At 38.1% G+C, this 14,339-nt stretch overlaps 2 protein-coding genes across 6 annotated transcripts in view; both read left to right on the top strand.

The window, feature by feature from the left end:
• Positions 1–2,314, top strand: part of LOC139749850 (reticulon-1-A-like) — a 195,385-nt gene extending 193,071 nt beyond the window's left edge. For all 3 annotated transcript variants that reach the window (XM_071664178.1, XM_071664177.1, XM_071664179.1), the window contains one exon: positions 817–2,314. In XM_071664178.1, coding sequence (XP_071520279.1) covers positions 817–862 — 46 coding nt within the window. In that variant the 3' untranslated portion in view covers positions 863–2,314. The remainder of the gene's footprint in view (positions 1–816) is intronic.
• A 5,908-nt stretch (positions 2,315–8,222) lies between these two features.
• The window catches only part of LOC139749849 (TRMT1-like protein), a 33,901-nt gene continuing 27,784 nt past the window's right edge, over positions 8,223–14,339 (top strand). Inside the window, exons 1-4 of one of the 3 annotated variants that reach the window (XM_071664175.1) lie at positions 8,223–8,536; positions 9,084–9,193; positions 12,276–12,405; positions 13,067–13,203. In XM_071664175.1, the coding sequence (XP_071520276.1) occupies positions 9,087–9,193; positions 12,276–12,405; positions 13,067–13,203 (374 nt within the window). In that variant the 5' untranslated portion in view covers positions 8,223–8,536; positions 9,084–9,086. Of the gene's footprint in view, positions 8,537–8,587; positions 9,194–12,275; positions 12,406–13,066; positions 13,204–14,339 lie in introns of those variants that run through there. The other 2 variants (XM_071664176.1, XM_071664174.1) reach the window with 2 other exon arrangements.

Raw genomic sequence — 14,339 nt, 5'->3', positions numbered from 1 at the left:
AACACTGCTTGGTCCCAAACCATTTGAATTTTGGAAGTTTTACATGTATTGCTTCCTTTACAGGTATTAGTTTTGCAATTTTACTTAGCATTTGTCTGCTCGTGTTTACTAGTTCATTTTGTACCCAACAGGGAACTACATCCCACTGATTCTGAGAGCATTAACAGTTCTGTGTTTGACAGAGTAAATGTCTGGATCTCTCCTTCCATATGCTTCGGTGGTATCTTTTACCATCATATGTTTTCACAACTCCTAGAATTTCTCTCACTCAGATGTGTGAGTTTGGAATTGCCTAAAAGGAAAATTCACTCAGGCAGGAATGCATTGGTAATAATTATTTTCATTATTGTGTTATTAGAGGCTACAGCTGAAAGTATGGTAAGGAGAGTTTTTATAGATAGGTCATCTGTTCATGACTACTTTGCTCATTGTAGGAAATAGAGGGCACACTTGAAAAGGAATTTATATCAGCTTTACTGAGAGTTTCTTATAGAAATTCTGTATGTATATTACATATGATTGCACAATAGTAGGTGTCCTCATATGCAGTTGAAAGAGTTTTTTAAAAGTGTGAACATACAGATTAAAATTGTTCAAGGAATGGTTAATAAAGGTTATGTTGATATGAAGAGAATGGATGTAGGAGGAATGGCTTGTTGATAGAGGTGAATGGGTACACATGATAAGATCATCTGTTGCATGCAAACATTTTGCTTTAGTCACTGCACAATAAATGCAGGTAATTAAGGTTCTTGATTTTGTTACTGTTTAAACTTCCTCAATATGTTTCATTAACTGTCTCATTTTTTCTTGCAGGGTGAAGGCTGCTATTCCCATTGGAAACAAGGAAAAGACCCAGTAAGAATGAAGTGTCATTGTGTAATATACTGAGTGCATCTGTGTTCGTATGCTACATCGAACCACTGGTGCGTTCTAGCATCTGTATCGACTTCGACATCTGCGAATTCTCGTCAGTGTACGAAGAGTGATCCCAGTGGGGAACCAACCTAGTGTTGTGGCCAAGCGTGCACTACTCCCTTCCTTTACAATGTATTTCATGCTGGAAATATACTATATTGCTGCCATTAGTGTTTTGATAGTATGTGGACCTTATTATCTTTTAAAGTTTTATAATATTTACGATCTTAACAAATACTTTATCATGAGATCCTGTAATCGAATCCAGCAGTCTATTCTTGTGAGGTTTAGGGAGATTAGAAACAATAATGTGAATTAAAGAGGCACACTGATTTTGACTTTGGCACTTCCAGCTGATATTACTAGTGCTAGTAAGATGATGCTCAGTTGATGCGAATGTGCCTCTGGTCACCCTACTTCTGATTCTCACCTTTGCTTGCTTGTCTTGGTTAGACGACTGCATAGCATTAAGGGCATGTAACAAGTACCAAGATCCCTTATGTATATGAGATACCTTGGCTAATTTTGGGAAATGCTATCATACCCATACAACACAATCAAGGGTGAGGAGCAGTGTGAAATACACCACTCCACTGTATAGTCATTGCATTACTGTTCTCTGTAGAATAATTTCCTCCCATTTTTTTTTTGAACGTTAGAAATGTGAAAGGCGTATCAATGCAATCGTGTTATAAGTTAATTTAGTTTGTTCTAACATGCTTCAAAATGGCTGTCATGGTTAATGTAGAAAATTGCCAAATAGTGCGAAAGATCTGTTGTCAGTTGTCTGTCTTCTAAGACCTGTCCTCTTTTAATTTATAATCCTAACACTTTATGATTCTTCTGTAGAAATGAAAATTAATGTACCCACTTGCATATACTTTTATGAATATGCAAATAGTGTTTTGATTTTTTATATATCTATAACTCCATGTATGGGAAGCCTGTTTACATTTTGATGGGTGTTCTCTTATGTCTGTGAAGTGGGAATTTTTTCCTCAAACTATCATAGTGCTGTTGCTTGCCACAGTTGTTTACTAAGGAGCTTCTGTATACAACTTGTTCAGTGTCATCATAAATATGCAAGTGAGGATTCAGAGCTTCTGATATAGATTTTATTTCATTATTGTACTGATCTTATGAGCTCTGGTTTGTAAAGGAGCATTAATGAATCCCAACTTACATGAAATATTTAGCTGAACACAATAGTGGAGATGCAAACAGGTGATTTTATTTATATTTGGGTAATGGGTAGGAAAACAAATTAAAAACAAGAAAAAATATATCATTTGAAAGGTTTTCTAAATACCTGTAAGTGTTCTTTCATATTGCATACATTACTGTCACAACAGTAAATTTGCTGTACTACCAAATAAAATATAAATGATTTAGCAAACTTTTTATTTAGCATCCATATAGTTATATTGAACTTAGAAATCATGGCTGTTCAATACTGAAAAGGGCCATATCAAAAGAGAATTATTTAATAAAAGCAGAAAACATCGGCACTTATGAATACAAGTGCATCATTTCTGAAGGATCTGGATGAGTTTGGTAAAAATCACCTGTGCTTTGTGAGTCTTGGAGACAGCTTGAGACTTTAGTATAGTTTGTTTGAGATGGACAGAATGCATTAAACTCATGGGATGCTGCTAAAAAAAGGTATAGATCCTAGTACCAGGAGATTAGATATGTAAATATTTTTTTCCCAGTTGTAGTACATGGCAGATGCTAATGAATGGACAACTGAAACAATGGTCAGAATTTATAAAGTAAATTCTTTGCATAGTTTATAATTTGGATAGTTACTGTGTTGCAATTATTAGTGAATGCCATGTAGGTGTGGTACAAGAATGAGAAGGGAAGAGGTATTATGGACCAGGTTTTTGCCCTAAACCTTTAACGGCAGTATTGGTCAAACATTAACACACCCCCAAATAATGATGTAGTGCTAGAAATAAATGAAGAATGGCCTTGTTTGTCTACATTCTATACCTGTCCTGTATAATTTGCCAAAACTCAAGCCTTTGCAGTTTCTCCAAACTCCACATACCCTGGTTCAGATCAATTTCAGCATGAATGCCACATCATTCCTGTTCTTTCAATCCAATGCATTCCTCACACCCTCCTGGATGTTCAGGCCGTAATCACTTGAAGCGTGAAGCATCCTTCAAACAACATTCACCCCTCTCCAATTTGTTTCCCCCTTCTTGGTCATATTAATACGCACATTTAAAAATCCTAGGCAAGGTTAGTAGGTATATGTGTCGGAGGTGGAGGGAACGAGGAGAAGTGGGAGACCAAATTGGAGGTGGAAAGATGGAGTGAAAAAGATTTTGAGTGATCAGGGGCCTGAACATGCAGGAGGGTGAAAGGCGGGCAAGGAATAGAGTGAATTGGATCGATGTGGTATACCGGGGTTGATGTGCTGTCAGTGGATTGAATCAGGGCATGTGAAGCGTCTGGGGTAAACCATGGAAAGTTGTGTGGGGCCTGGATGTGGAAAGGGAGCTGTGGTTTCGGGCATTATTGCGTGACAGCTGGAGACTGAGTGTAAACGAATGGGGCCTTTGTTGTCTTTTCCTAGTGCTACCTCGCACACATGAGGGGGGAGGGGGATGGTATTCCATGTGTGGCGAGTGGCGATGGGAATGAATAGGGGCAGGCAGTGTGAATTGTGTGCATGGGTATATATGTATGTGTCTGTGTGTGTATATATATGTGTACATTGAGATGTATAGGTATGTATATTTGCGTGGGTGTGTGTACACTGTGTATGGGGGTGGGTTGTGCCATTTCTTTCGTCTGTTTCCTTGCGCTACCTCACAAACGCGGGAGACAGCGACAAAGCAAAATAAATAAATGAATAAAAATCCTAGAAAAAATTTGTATGAAATGTTAAATTTACATTTAAAAGGAGAAAAATACTGAAAGACATACTGAATACCTTTGAGTTGGTCTAGTTCACTGCTAAGTGAGGGTTAGAAATGGGTCTACTTGACATGATTGTCAGCTCCAGAGAAGAAATAAGGAGAGAATTTGTTTATATTCTCTTTGATGTGAAAGTCTAATTTTATTTCATTTATGTACAAGCACAGCAATGATTAATTTTTCTTAAATGGACACTGATTGCAGACCAAAGTACACATCATTGCTGGGTCTTAATTCAAAAATAGAGAAGTTACTGAAAAGGAAAAAGAATAGACTAGGGAAAGTATTTAAAAATTTTGGAGCAAGTGAAAAAAATTAAAATTTGCTAGGTCATGATTATTGAAAAAGACATGAGGTAGAGATATAGGGTAAGAAACAATTATCAAAAATGCCCACCCTCAAGTTGCCAACGTCCAGCAGCTTGCTGAATACATAGTGGTCTGGCTAGAGGTGGGGGTACACAAGCAGCTAGAACTTGGAAGCAAAAGCCAGAGTAATAACTATAGAAGAGGGAAAGTGAACCAGCATTGAGGCATATGTCAAGTGGGTCAAGTTTTGATGGTAGCCTGCGAGAGTTGATAAGTTGTACTGCTTTCAACTCAACCTGACAAGTAATGATGCAAAAATACAACCACCCCTTATTTTAGAGTGGTACCTCATACACAGATGGATCATTCCTTTGTATATGAGCAACAATTCAGAAGAAAAGGAATTTCGACATCTAAACAGGACTCATAGTGAGCAAGCATTTCAGTGGTTGTTAAGTTGCTCTCCTCTGACTTGTAGCTGTCTTTTCTGTGTGCCTCACCCACCCATGGACTGCTAGCATTGTCCAAAAGAATACAAATTCTCCTTGTCACACATAACACCTGGCAAACATTTAACATTGCACTACTCATTCTTCCTAACTCTAGATTTTTCTATTTTTCTGTGGTGAGTGCTATGCACTACTGCCTTTAGGGCAAAATGGTAGCAACAGATGGAGGTAGTAGTAAGGAGCATTAGGTAAAAACAGTTGGTAGGAACAGTAGCTGGGAGCATTAAGTAGAAGTAGTAGATTGGAACATTAGGAAGACACATCAGATAAGTATAGTTCATGAGAACATTAGCTAGGAGCCTCTAAAAACACTGCTAGAGTTGCCTGCTGTCAGTGACCTGCTAAGGGTGAGGCACTAAAGGCTAAGAAGGGGCACTGGAGTTCACCAGTTCTGGAGACTTTTGCCATGGCAACCCCTTGAGGGAGTTCCCAAAGGAAACAGGTATCAGAGATAAAAAGGAAATCATTGATAAAAAGGAGAAAAAGTACATGAGACAATAGAACCCTGAGGGACACTGCTGTTGATGAAGAAAGGGGTAAAGGCCGATAGTTCGGCCAGAGAGGAGCTTAGAGGTAGACCCCAATGCTAAACCCTGTCAAAAGCTTTGGATATATTGAGGGCAACTACATAGGATTCCCCAAAACCTTTAGGGGATGATGACCAGACATTAGTAAGATGAGAAAGAATATTACCCATAGATCTTGTCATATGAAAACCATACTGGGGATCAGAGAGAAGGCTGTTAGATTCAAAATGTCTGAGGATATGGGAGCTGAGGAGGGATACAAAGACTAGAAATAGATGTCAAGAACAGGATGATAGCTGAAGGGGTCAGAAAAGTCATTCTTTGGGATGGGATGTACCAATGCATGCTTCCAAGAAGGAAGAGTTCTGGATATCTGAACAGATGAGCAAGAATATGTGCCAGTTTGGAGGCACACTCAGTACTTAGGTATGGATGCCATCAATCTATAAGCTTTGCTTGCATCCAGAGAGAGAAGCACCTTTGGGATGGTTTGGAAAAAGATTATCAAGGGAGGGGAATAAGATTAGGTAGAAGAGCACCAGGGGGCGAAGGAATATTTAGTCACCCAAGGTTGAGTTAGAGGAGAAACAAAACCCAAGTGAGTTACTTTGTCAAAGGGAGAGACGGCTACAGTGCTGTCAGAATGGAAAAGTGAAGGAAAGGTAGAGTGACAGAAGTTGATAGCAATACCCTAACAACTATCGGTGGATAGGCACAATATTTATCTCCTTTTAAAGTGTCTTTTTATTCAACCTAAAGATTCATGATACTCTCACCCCAACTCTCATTTGCCCTTTTTTTTTTCAATTCCTGCACCTTCCTCTTGACTTCTGATGCTTTCTCTTAGACCTCTCTCAATCACTGCACTCCTTCCCTATTAGTATCACCCAAATACATCTCTTTTCTTTCAGTAGCAACTTTGCTTCTCCATCTCACCACTCACAACCCTTTCTAATCTGCCCACCTCCCACCTTTCGCATGCCACATGCATCTTTTGCACATACCATCACTCCTTCACTAAATACCTCCCATTCCTCACCCACCCCTCGCTTCATTTACTCTCACCTTTTGCCATTCTACACTCAATCTCACCAGGTATTTCTTCTCACATCTTTCCAAGTTCAATTAGTCTCGCCACTCTCTTCTTGACACTGTTTCCTCTTTCCAAAACTCTCTCTCTCTCTCTCTCTCTCTCTCTCTCTCTCTCTCTCTCTCTCTCTCTCTCTCTCTCTCTCTCTCACTACACACACACACAGACTTATATATATATTATTTGCTTTGCTTTGTCGCTGTCTCCCGCGTTTGCGAGGTAGCGCAAGGAAACAGACAGAAGAAATGGCCCAACCCACCCCCATACACATGTATATACATACACGTCCACACACAAATATACATACCCATACATCTCAATGTACACATATATATACATACACACACATACATATATACACATGCACACAATTCACACTGTCTGCTTTTATTCATTCCCATCGCCACCTCGCCACACATGGAATAACAACCCGATCCCCCCCCATGTGTGCGACGTAGCGCTAGGAAAAGACAACAAAGGCCTCATTCGTTCACACTCAGTCTCTAGCTGTCATGCAATAATGCCCGAAACCACAGCTCCCTTTCCACATCCAGGCCCCACACAGCTTTCCATGGTTTACCCCAGACGCTTCACATGCCCTGTTCAACCCACTGACAGCACGTCAACCCCGGTATACCACATCGATCCAATTAATTCTATTCCTTGCCCGCCTTTCACCCTCCTGTATGTTCAGGCCCCGATCACTCAAAATCTTTTTCACTCCATCTTTCCACCTCCAATTTGGAGGTGGAAAGGACAAACCTGTGGTGTTATCGGTTAGCGTTCTTTACCGTGATGCATTCATGGACCACCATGGATCAAGCGCATAGGTTCGAATCCTGCCCATCTCCTTTCACACACTTTTCCAAAATGTCACCAACTTTTGCGGTTTCTCACTCGAATCAGCCACCAGAACTGTATCATCGGCGAACAGCAATTGACTCACTTCCCAGGCCCTCTCATCCCCAACAGACTGCATAACCGGCCTTTTCTCCAAAACTCTTGCATTTACCTCCCTAACCACCCCATCCATAAACAAATTAAACAACCATGCTGAAGTGTTGTCAGAGGTCTCTTTCAATGTAGAACATGTTGATAGACTACAGAACTTCTGTAAACAGATGTTTGCCGGATGACAAGAAAGAGTAATGATTACAACTGAACAGCCTGCTATGCAGGTTGTAAACCACGGGATGTTGGTAACTTTTTTGTGCCAACACAGAGGTGTAATCGTAAAGGAGAAATGGAACTGGAAACGAGATTTGTATGACAAAGATAAATTGGTAGGGCTTCAATAATCTTCAAAACTTGATCAACCTGTCTTACACAGCAATGGTGGTTCACTTTCTCTCTCTTATAGGTAACTGGTATTACTTCGGTTTTTTTTTTTTTATCCCGAAAGTTGGTTGCTTGTATGCGCCCCAACCCAACCACTAGCTAGACCACTTGGCAAGCTGCTGCGCGACATGATTTTTGTGTGGCAGTTGGTCACTCAAAGATTTGCCGTTTCGATACTTACATCTATTCCCTACACCTCGAATAGATGTACCCTACCCTCTCATGCTTTTCCCAATAACTATGACCTAAGACAGGCTTTTCACTTCCTCCAATATTTGTAAATACTTTTCTTTGTCTCGAATTTTTACCTTTCATTATCCTTTACATATTTCAATTTTGGCCTCGCCTTGATGTGAACATTCGTATGTTATTGAATCAATCGGTTTTGAGACGCCTGAATCATCTGCAACAATATGGAATTTCAAATTTCAACATATTCTTAAAATTACTTAACTATTTTTCTAACCTTATTTTCGGTAATATACTGAAAATTTATATAATCTATAGTAGGTCTCCTGGTGGAAGGTACTACTAAGTAGACACAAAGATTTGTAGAAAGTACTTTGACCGGGAAAAGGTCATTGCACCCCTGGTGGCACACGGGAGTAGTTAACTCCACTCCAGTCCTCAGGGTTATTGACTACATGCGGATGGGCCAGCTCTGACTCTTCAACTGCCTGCCACAACACACAAGGAAGTTTGGTGATGCCTTCAAGAGGTTTTTGGATCTGTTCTTTAGCACGTTACCGTCTCTACAACGTCGCAGGGCGCACCGAGAAGTTGCCTTGGAACTCGATGCCTTCACCTACAGCAACGCCGGGGGCAGATAGAGAGACAGAAACCTTGTGATGAGCTTTGGGCATGAGCCTTGAATTACTTCCAATAAACTCTGTACATTTCTGGTAATGGCTGCAGGTACGTTGTATTTATGAGTGCAGACACCTTCTGTGGGAATCACTTATGGGCCCACGTTCCTAACTTTTTTCAAGAAGGACGAGTTGAACCTACTGCTCCCCTCAAAGAAGGTCACTATCAGAGAATGAGAGGTTAGGTCATAGTTTCGGATCAATTACGATTTCGACGAAAAGGAATTTCCTTTGCGGCACGGCATTTTGAACTTGCAGTATATTAAGTAATCTATGTTTGGAAAATTTTCTTGAACTTATTTCTACTAGAATACAAGGTTCTCTAAATAGATGAAAATAGAGTATACCTCATTTTCGAAAAAAGACTGTAAAATTAGTATTGAATTTAAAGAGCTCGTGTCTCTGGCCAAAACCACCCATATTACAATTATCTATACTGTTATCATTATCATTATAATGATTTCATTATCATTATAGCTGTAAATTGTATTTTCATCAAATATATGTTCCTCGCAGTCTCTCGGATGTACCAGCTGAACCAAAACAAAGTTGTAAACAGTTGAAAACGGCTTTCAATCGTAATATCTGTGTTGCAGAAGATGACAGAAGAAACTGAGGAACATGGTGTTAAAATCAACATTAAAGGAACCATACATGCACCCAAAAAGACAGAAGTTATGTTTAATTCAGAGATGGCGATAAACAGGTGAGTTTATGATATTTCAAGTCTGCAAAATTTTTATCAGAACCTTGTTAAAGTACCTCAAAGGATCCTTGAAACCCTATTATATGAAGATATTTGCGCTTGTTAATTATGATATTTTGGAGAAAGTATTAGTTTAGCGCCGCCTTTCCTTTACGTTCGTGTAATTATAGGCTTTCTGTTTAAATAGGCTGTATGGCCTCTAAGCTCATAACCTTAACATCGCTGTGTTCTATCATGCATGTGTCAGGATGATGGGTATTTCAGCATCAGACTATATTTTTGGGTTCATGAGAGCTTATACAAACTTCTTGCAAAGATTTTCACAGTTGGTGCACTTTCCGATCTCTTTTAGGGAGATTATTGCTGCTCGATATAACAGATGAACATATCCGTATGTTTAATCCTGACAGTTGCATGTAAGTCTTATGCTGATGTCCTCTTGGATCATTTCTTTTTATATTAAGGAATTCAGATTCTCTGGGGTCATATTTTCTTGTTAAGGTTTTATGTACCTTAAACATATCCCCTCTTAATCTTTGAAGTCCAAGTAGTAGTAAAATAATAAGCTTCAGTCTTTCACCGTATGTTAAATCATTAGTATATGTTATAATATAATTTTTGTTGCCTTAGCAATTATTTCTGTCTTTAGGAATCGAACCCGGACCTGCTTTGCATACTCTAGGTAAGGTCTAACCAGTGGTATAAAGCAATGAAAAACTCCTTGTCCATGGATACGTGATATTAATCTTAATTTTAGCAGATGTATGACTGGAAAAGGTATGTTTTTTTATCTTTGATGACCCCAATATCCTCCTCCTGAGATGTCAATTTAAGCATGTCTCTCTGGCCCCATAGTTTGTTATATCAGGTATATTGATCCTTTCAGTATGCATTATTTCAAACTTTTCCTTGTGAATCTTATGTAACAACTTCAAATTCTTCTCGCACATTTTACATAAAGTTTTTGACAAGCCTCCATATCTCATATATCGTTAAATATTTTTTGTCATCAACATATATAAACGCATCACAGTCCCAAACAACTTCAGGCATTATATCAATATGTTTGAGAAACTATTGTTTGGGTCTGATACCTGTGGAAATCACCTGAAGACTTGCTGTCACACTGATGGTTTGTCACTGACAATAATCCTTTTATTTTTGTCATTCAAAATGGCTTTTATCCATCACAAAATAGGAAAATCTTCTTCATAGTCCTCCAGTTTTTGTATTATTCTATTATGAGGTGCTTTGTCAGAAGCATTCAAAACATCACAGTACACTGTGCCTATATAAACTTTTCTAATGTAGATTTCAGTCCATCTGCCTAATGCTTGTAGGAGCTGGAGCACTTTGTTGGCTAGTAACCAGATTATTTAATTTTATATATTCCACAAGGGTGTTTCTCACTAGAATTTCCAGTAGCTTGTAAACCATGCTAGAGAGACTTGTATTTTCTAAGTTTCTTGTTACTTTTTTGTTACACTTTGTGTTTGCACACTACCTTTTATGATAAAATTTCTACTCTGTGAAGTTCTGATTTTGATAATAGTCTGTCATTATTATGGTACTTCATCTCAAACATATTCTTAGGTATTCTTGATATGGTCTTGACAACTTACATATCCTAATATTTGGCTGATCTAATACAGGTGCTGGCATTAATGGAATCTGCCTGATTACACTTAAGTGTAAAGTCACCTTTGGAAAGGATGTATCATTTTCAGTTGATAAAAAAGAATAGATGACATTTCCTTATTATAACAGGTTTGCTTGTCAACATTACTATTTATTATTGTGTATTGCTGTATATAGTTTGGTGCATTATGTTTGTTGCTAATTCCATTAACAACTCTGTTTAATTATGTTTCTGTTGTCACTACTTTCATCCTCATTTTTTATTTGTTCAACTTCTTTTAGTTCAGCCATTTCTCATATTCTTTATCTCTTTGTTCTTGTCCTTTCTTGATCTCCAGTCTCTGTTGTCATCCCTTGCATTTTCCCCTTTATGTCCTTCTCTGCATCTTTCTTGCAAATATGTTTTTACTAATTCTTCTTAATTTTTAACTATTTTTCTTTGTTTATTCCTACATTTGTAGTGTGAAAGAAGAGATGTTATATAGGTAATACAGTATGTTGATGAAAGCAGAATTGTTGGGTAAGTTGAAGATCAGTAGGGAGGAAGTTCGGATTTGAAGAAAAGAAATTCACTGTTAATGTAGATAAAGTCAAGATGCTGATGTTTGAGGTATGAAATCAAAATATGAATATGGTTTAAAAGCTGAAACGTGTCGATATTTAGGTATTGATTTCAATAGAGATGGTGAGCTGTAATTTGAAATACCAAAAAGGAGTGAAAGACATGAAGATTCCAAGGGCACAGAACCGTATGACGTTTTTTCATAAGAAGTGTTTCAGCCCATATTGCTGAACTGTTGAATGTAGGTTGAAAAAAATACTAGAAGACCAGATTGGAGACAGAATAGATAGAAACTGTCTGACTTTTGGCAGAATAGATGGAAACTAAGTGCATGGAGAATAGGTGGATTTTTTGGTAAGGGATTGCAGAATTGAGAGTGAATAGTGTGGACAACAATTTAATTAAAGTATGACTCTTATGCAGATGGAAAGGTGAGTGAAATATCAAGCACAGTGGTACAGTATTCCAAATAAGGTGAAAAAATATTAGAATGTGAAAGTGAGGTGAATGATAGATTATGTTAGAGTTTGTGGAAAATCAGAGGTAAGGTCAGAGATAAATTACACAGGTAAGAGGTTCGTATGATTAGAGGAACATGCAGGAATGTGAAGTTAAAGGGTTTGGCCTTCATCCAGGCTTCTACACAACTGGAAAATGGATGATGCATCATAAAAGATATTGATAAATAAAGAGTTCAAGATATTAGTTAAATAAAGAGTTCAAGATATTAGTCATGCAGGAAAGTGTGTGCAGACCAACCTAATCTGATAGTTATAGCTTTTATGAAGCAGAATACTTCTTGCACTGTTTAATATAGGTTGCTTTATAACATTTTGATATTTAGAAGACTAAATTTCCTTAAACATATATATTTATTGACAGGTCAGTTGTCCTGTGTGCATTAGCTGCATTCAGCGAGTCTAAAAAGGGCATTGATGGTCAGATAAGATGTCTAGATGCGCTTGGTGCCACAGGTGTTTCTGGATTGGCATGGGCTCGACAGATACCCAAGGTATTTATCTATTGATGCAGTGCTGATGCTTGTAAACTACACAGGTGATTTAGGAATTCATGAAGTGTTATAGATTTTTATATTTAAAAATTGCATGATGTAATTTGGCAGCACACACACACACACACACACACAGATGACCAGAGTAAAGATCAGGTAGTGCACCTTCTTTTTCAAGATTTTAGAAGGTCTACAGCAAATAAAACCTATTTTGAACAAGTAATAGGTAGGGGGAAATGTACAGATTTTTGTCAAGAAAAAAATACCTGCTGTAATTCAACACACACACACACACACACACACACACACACACACACACACTTTTCCTTAAACGTTTGAAATGGTTTAGAACCATGCAATCTCTCAATCCAGCTCTGATGGTGGTGCCTAGTTATTTCTTACCACCACCACACCATGCTGAGACTCCTTGTGCCCAGACATATTACTGTATGGTTGTAATGTCCCATTGAAGGAGCATCCACTTCCCTCATGATAGTCAGAGGAGATGAAGCCTCATGGATGCACGTCATTTGAAGGTGTAAAAAAGATGTTTTTATCTCTCTCTGAGAAATTTCTTGCAGATACTCCTGGGGCTCTGTCAATGGCAGTGAAATGTATATTCAACCTCCAAAACATACATTTTTCTCTTTTTCTCTTTCAGGTTGCTGTTGTGATAAATGACCAGCTTCCTGCAGCAGCACAGCGGATCAAAGAGAATGCTTGTGCTAATGGCCTTGAAGTTGATATTACGACAGAGGATGTCAGTGTTTTGTTGCATCAGAGACCTTTTGATTTTATGTAAGTAAAGTTATGAGATTTTGATTTTATGTATGTAAAGTAATCAGAGACTTTAATATTATGTAAGTAAAGTAATCAGAGATTTTGGATTTGTGGAAATAAAGTAATTTTGTAGTTTTTGACAACTTATTTCTAAGAATGATAATAAGCTGGTAACAATTGAATGTTTCTTAAATCTGATTTTGTAACCCCAGGGACCTCATTATGAAGCCCATGCAGCTTCAATGTTCTGTTACAGTCAGTGTTAAGGAAGTGATGAGCTCCTTTAGAGTGAGACTTTCCTTGATGAGATTTTACTCGTTCTCGGTTTTGATGGCAAAACCTTGGTGAAGCTGACCCTCCACTTGTAGTGTATCTTCTTGTAGGGAGAATCAGGCAACACCCTTCGTTGAAATATTTTAGGATCTATTTTTCCGTTGCTTCACTTTTTAACTTGTGTTTGTGTTGTATGTTCTATTTTCAGTAATTTTTGTACAGGTAAACCAGCAATTTTCCGGCACTCTTGGTTTCAAAGCCTTGTTGAATTAATCGTTTTGCCATGCCAACTGTGGTCACATAATAATAATTCATCAACACACCTCTAACCCACTAATTATACATCTCCCATATACCATGGATAGCTAGAAATTCATATTAAACAAATATTAAATGTAAATTAGATAAATAGATGAAATACATTATACACCTACTAAGGATTGATGTGCTTGTCAGATACAAGTTTCATAAATTCGTCCATATACTCGGCACCTCCTTCATGGTTTGGAGACTGCTTTTCTCCGCACTTTATTCAAGGAAATTCCACGCCACTTCTTGAATCTTTGAATCCATCCTTCACTATAGTCATGCTTATGTTGTAATTTAAGTTCTCTATGGAACAACTTAGCCTGGTCCATTATCGTGCTACCTGACAAGTCCACTCCATCACTCCGATGCTATTGAAACCATTCCATCATCACTCGATCTTGCTCAGTACTCTTACCATCTTTCATAGTTTTTCTAAGTGTCATTTGCTTCTTGGAATTGCTGTATGGATAGAATTTCAATATTTTCTCCCTTTGCTTCTTTATATCATAAACAGTTGATGAACCAATACTGTAGATGTCACATGGCTTATGCACCAAAACACCATGGTCCAT

This window comes from Panulirus ornatus, chromosome 8 (assembly GCF_036320965.1).
Source record: "Panulirus ornatus isolate Po-2019 chromosome 8, ASM3632096v1, whole genome shotgun sequence".
In the NCBI taxonomy this organism is placed as follows: Eukaryota; Metazoa; Arthropoda; class Malacostraca; order Decapoda; family Palinuridae; genus Panulirus; species Panulirus ornatus.
This window is presented reverse-complemented; position numbering and strand designations above follow the sequence as displayed.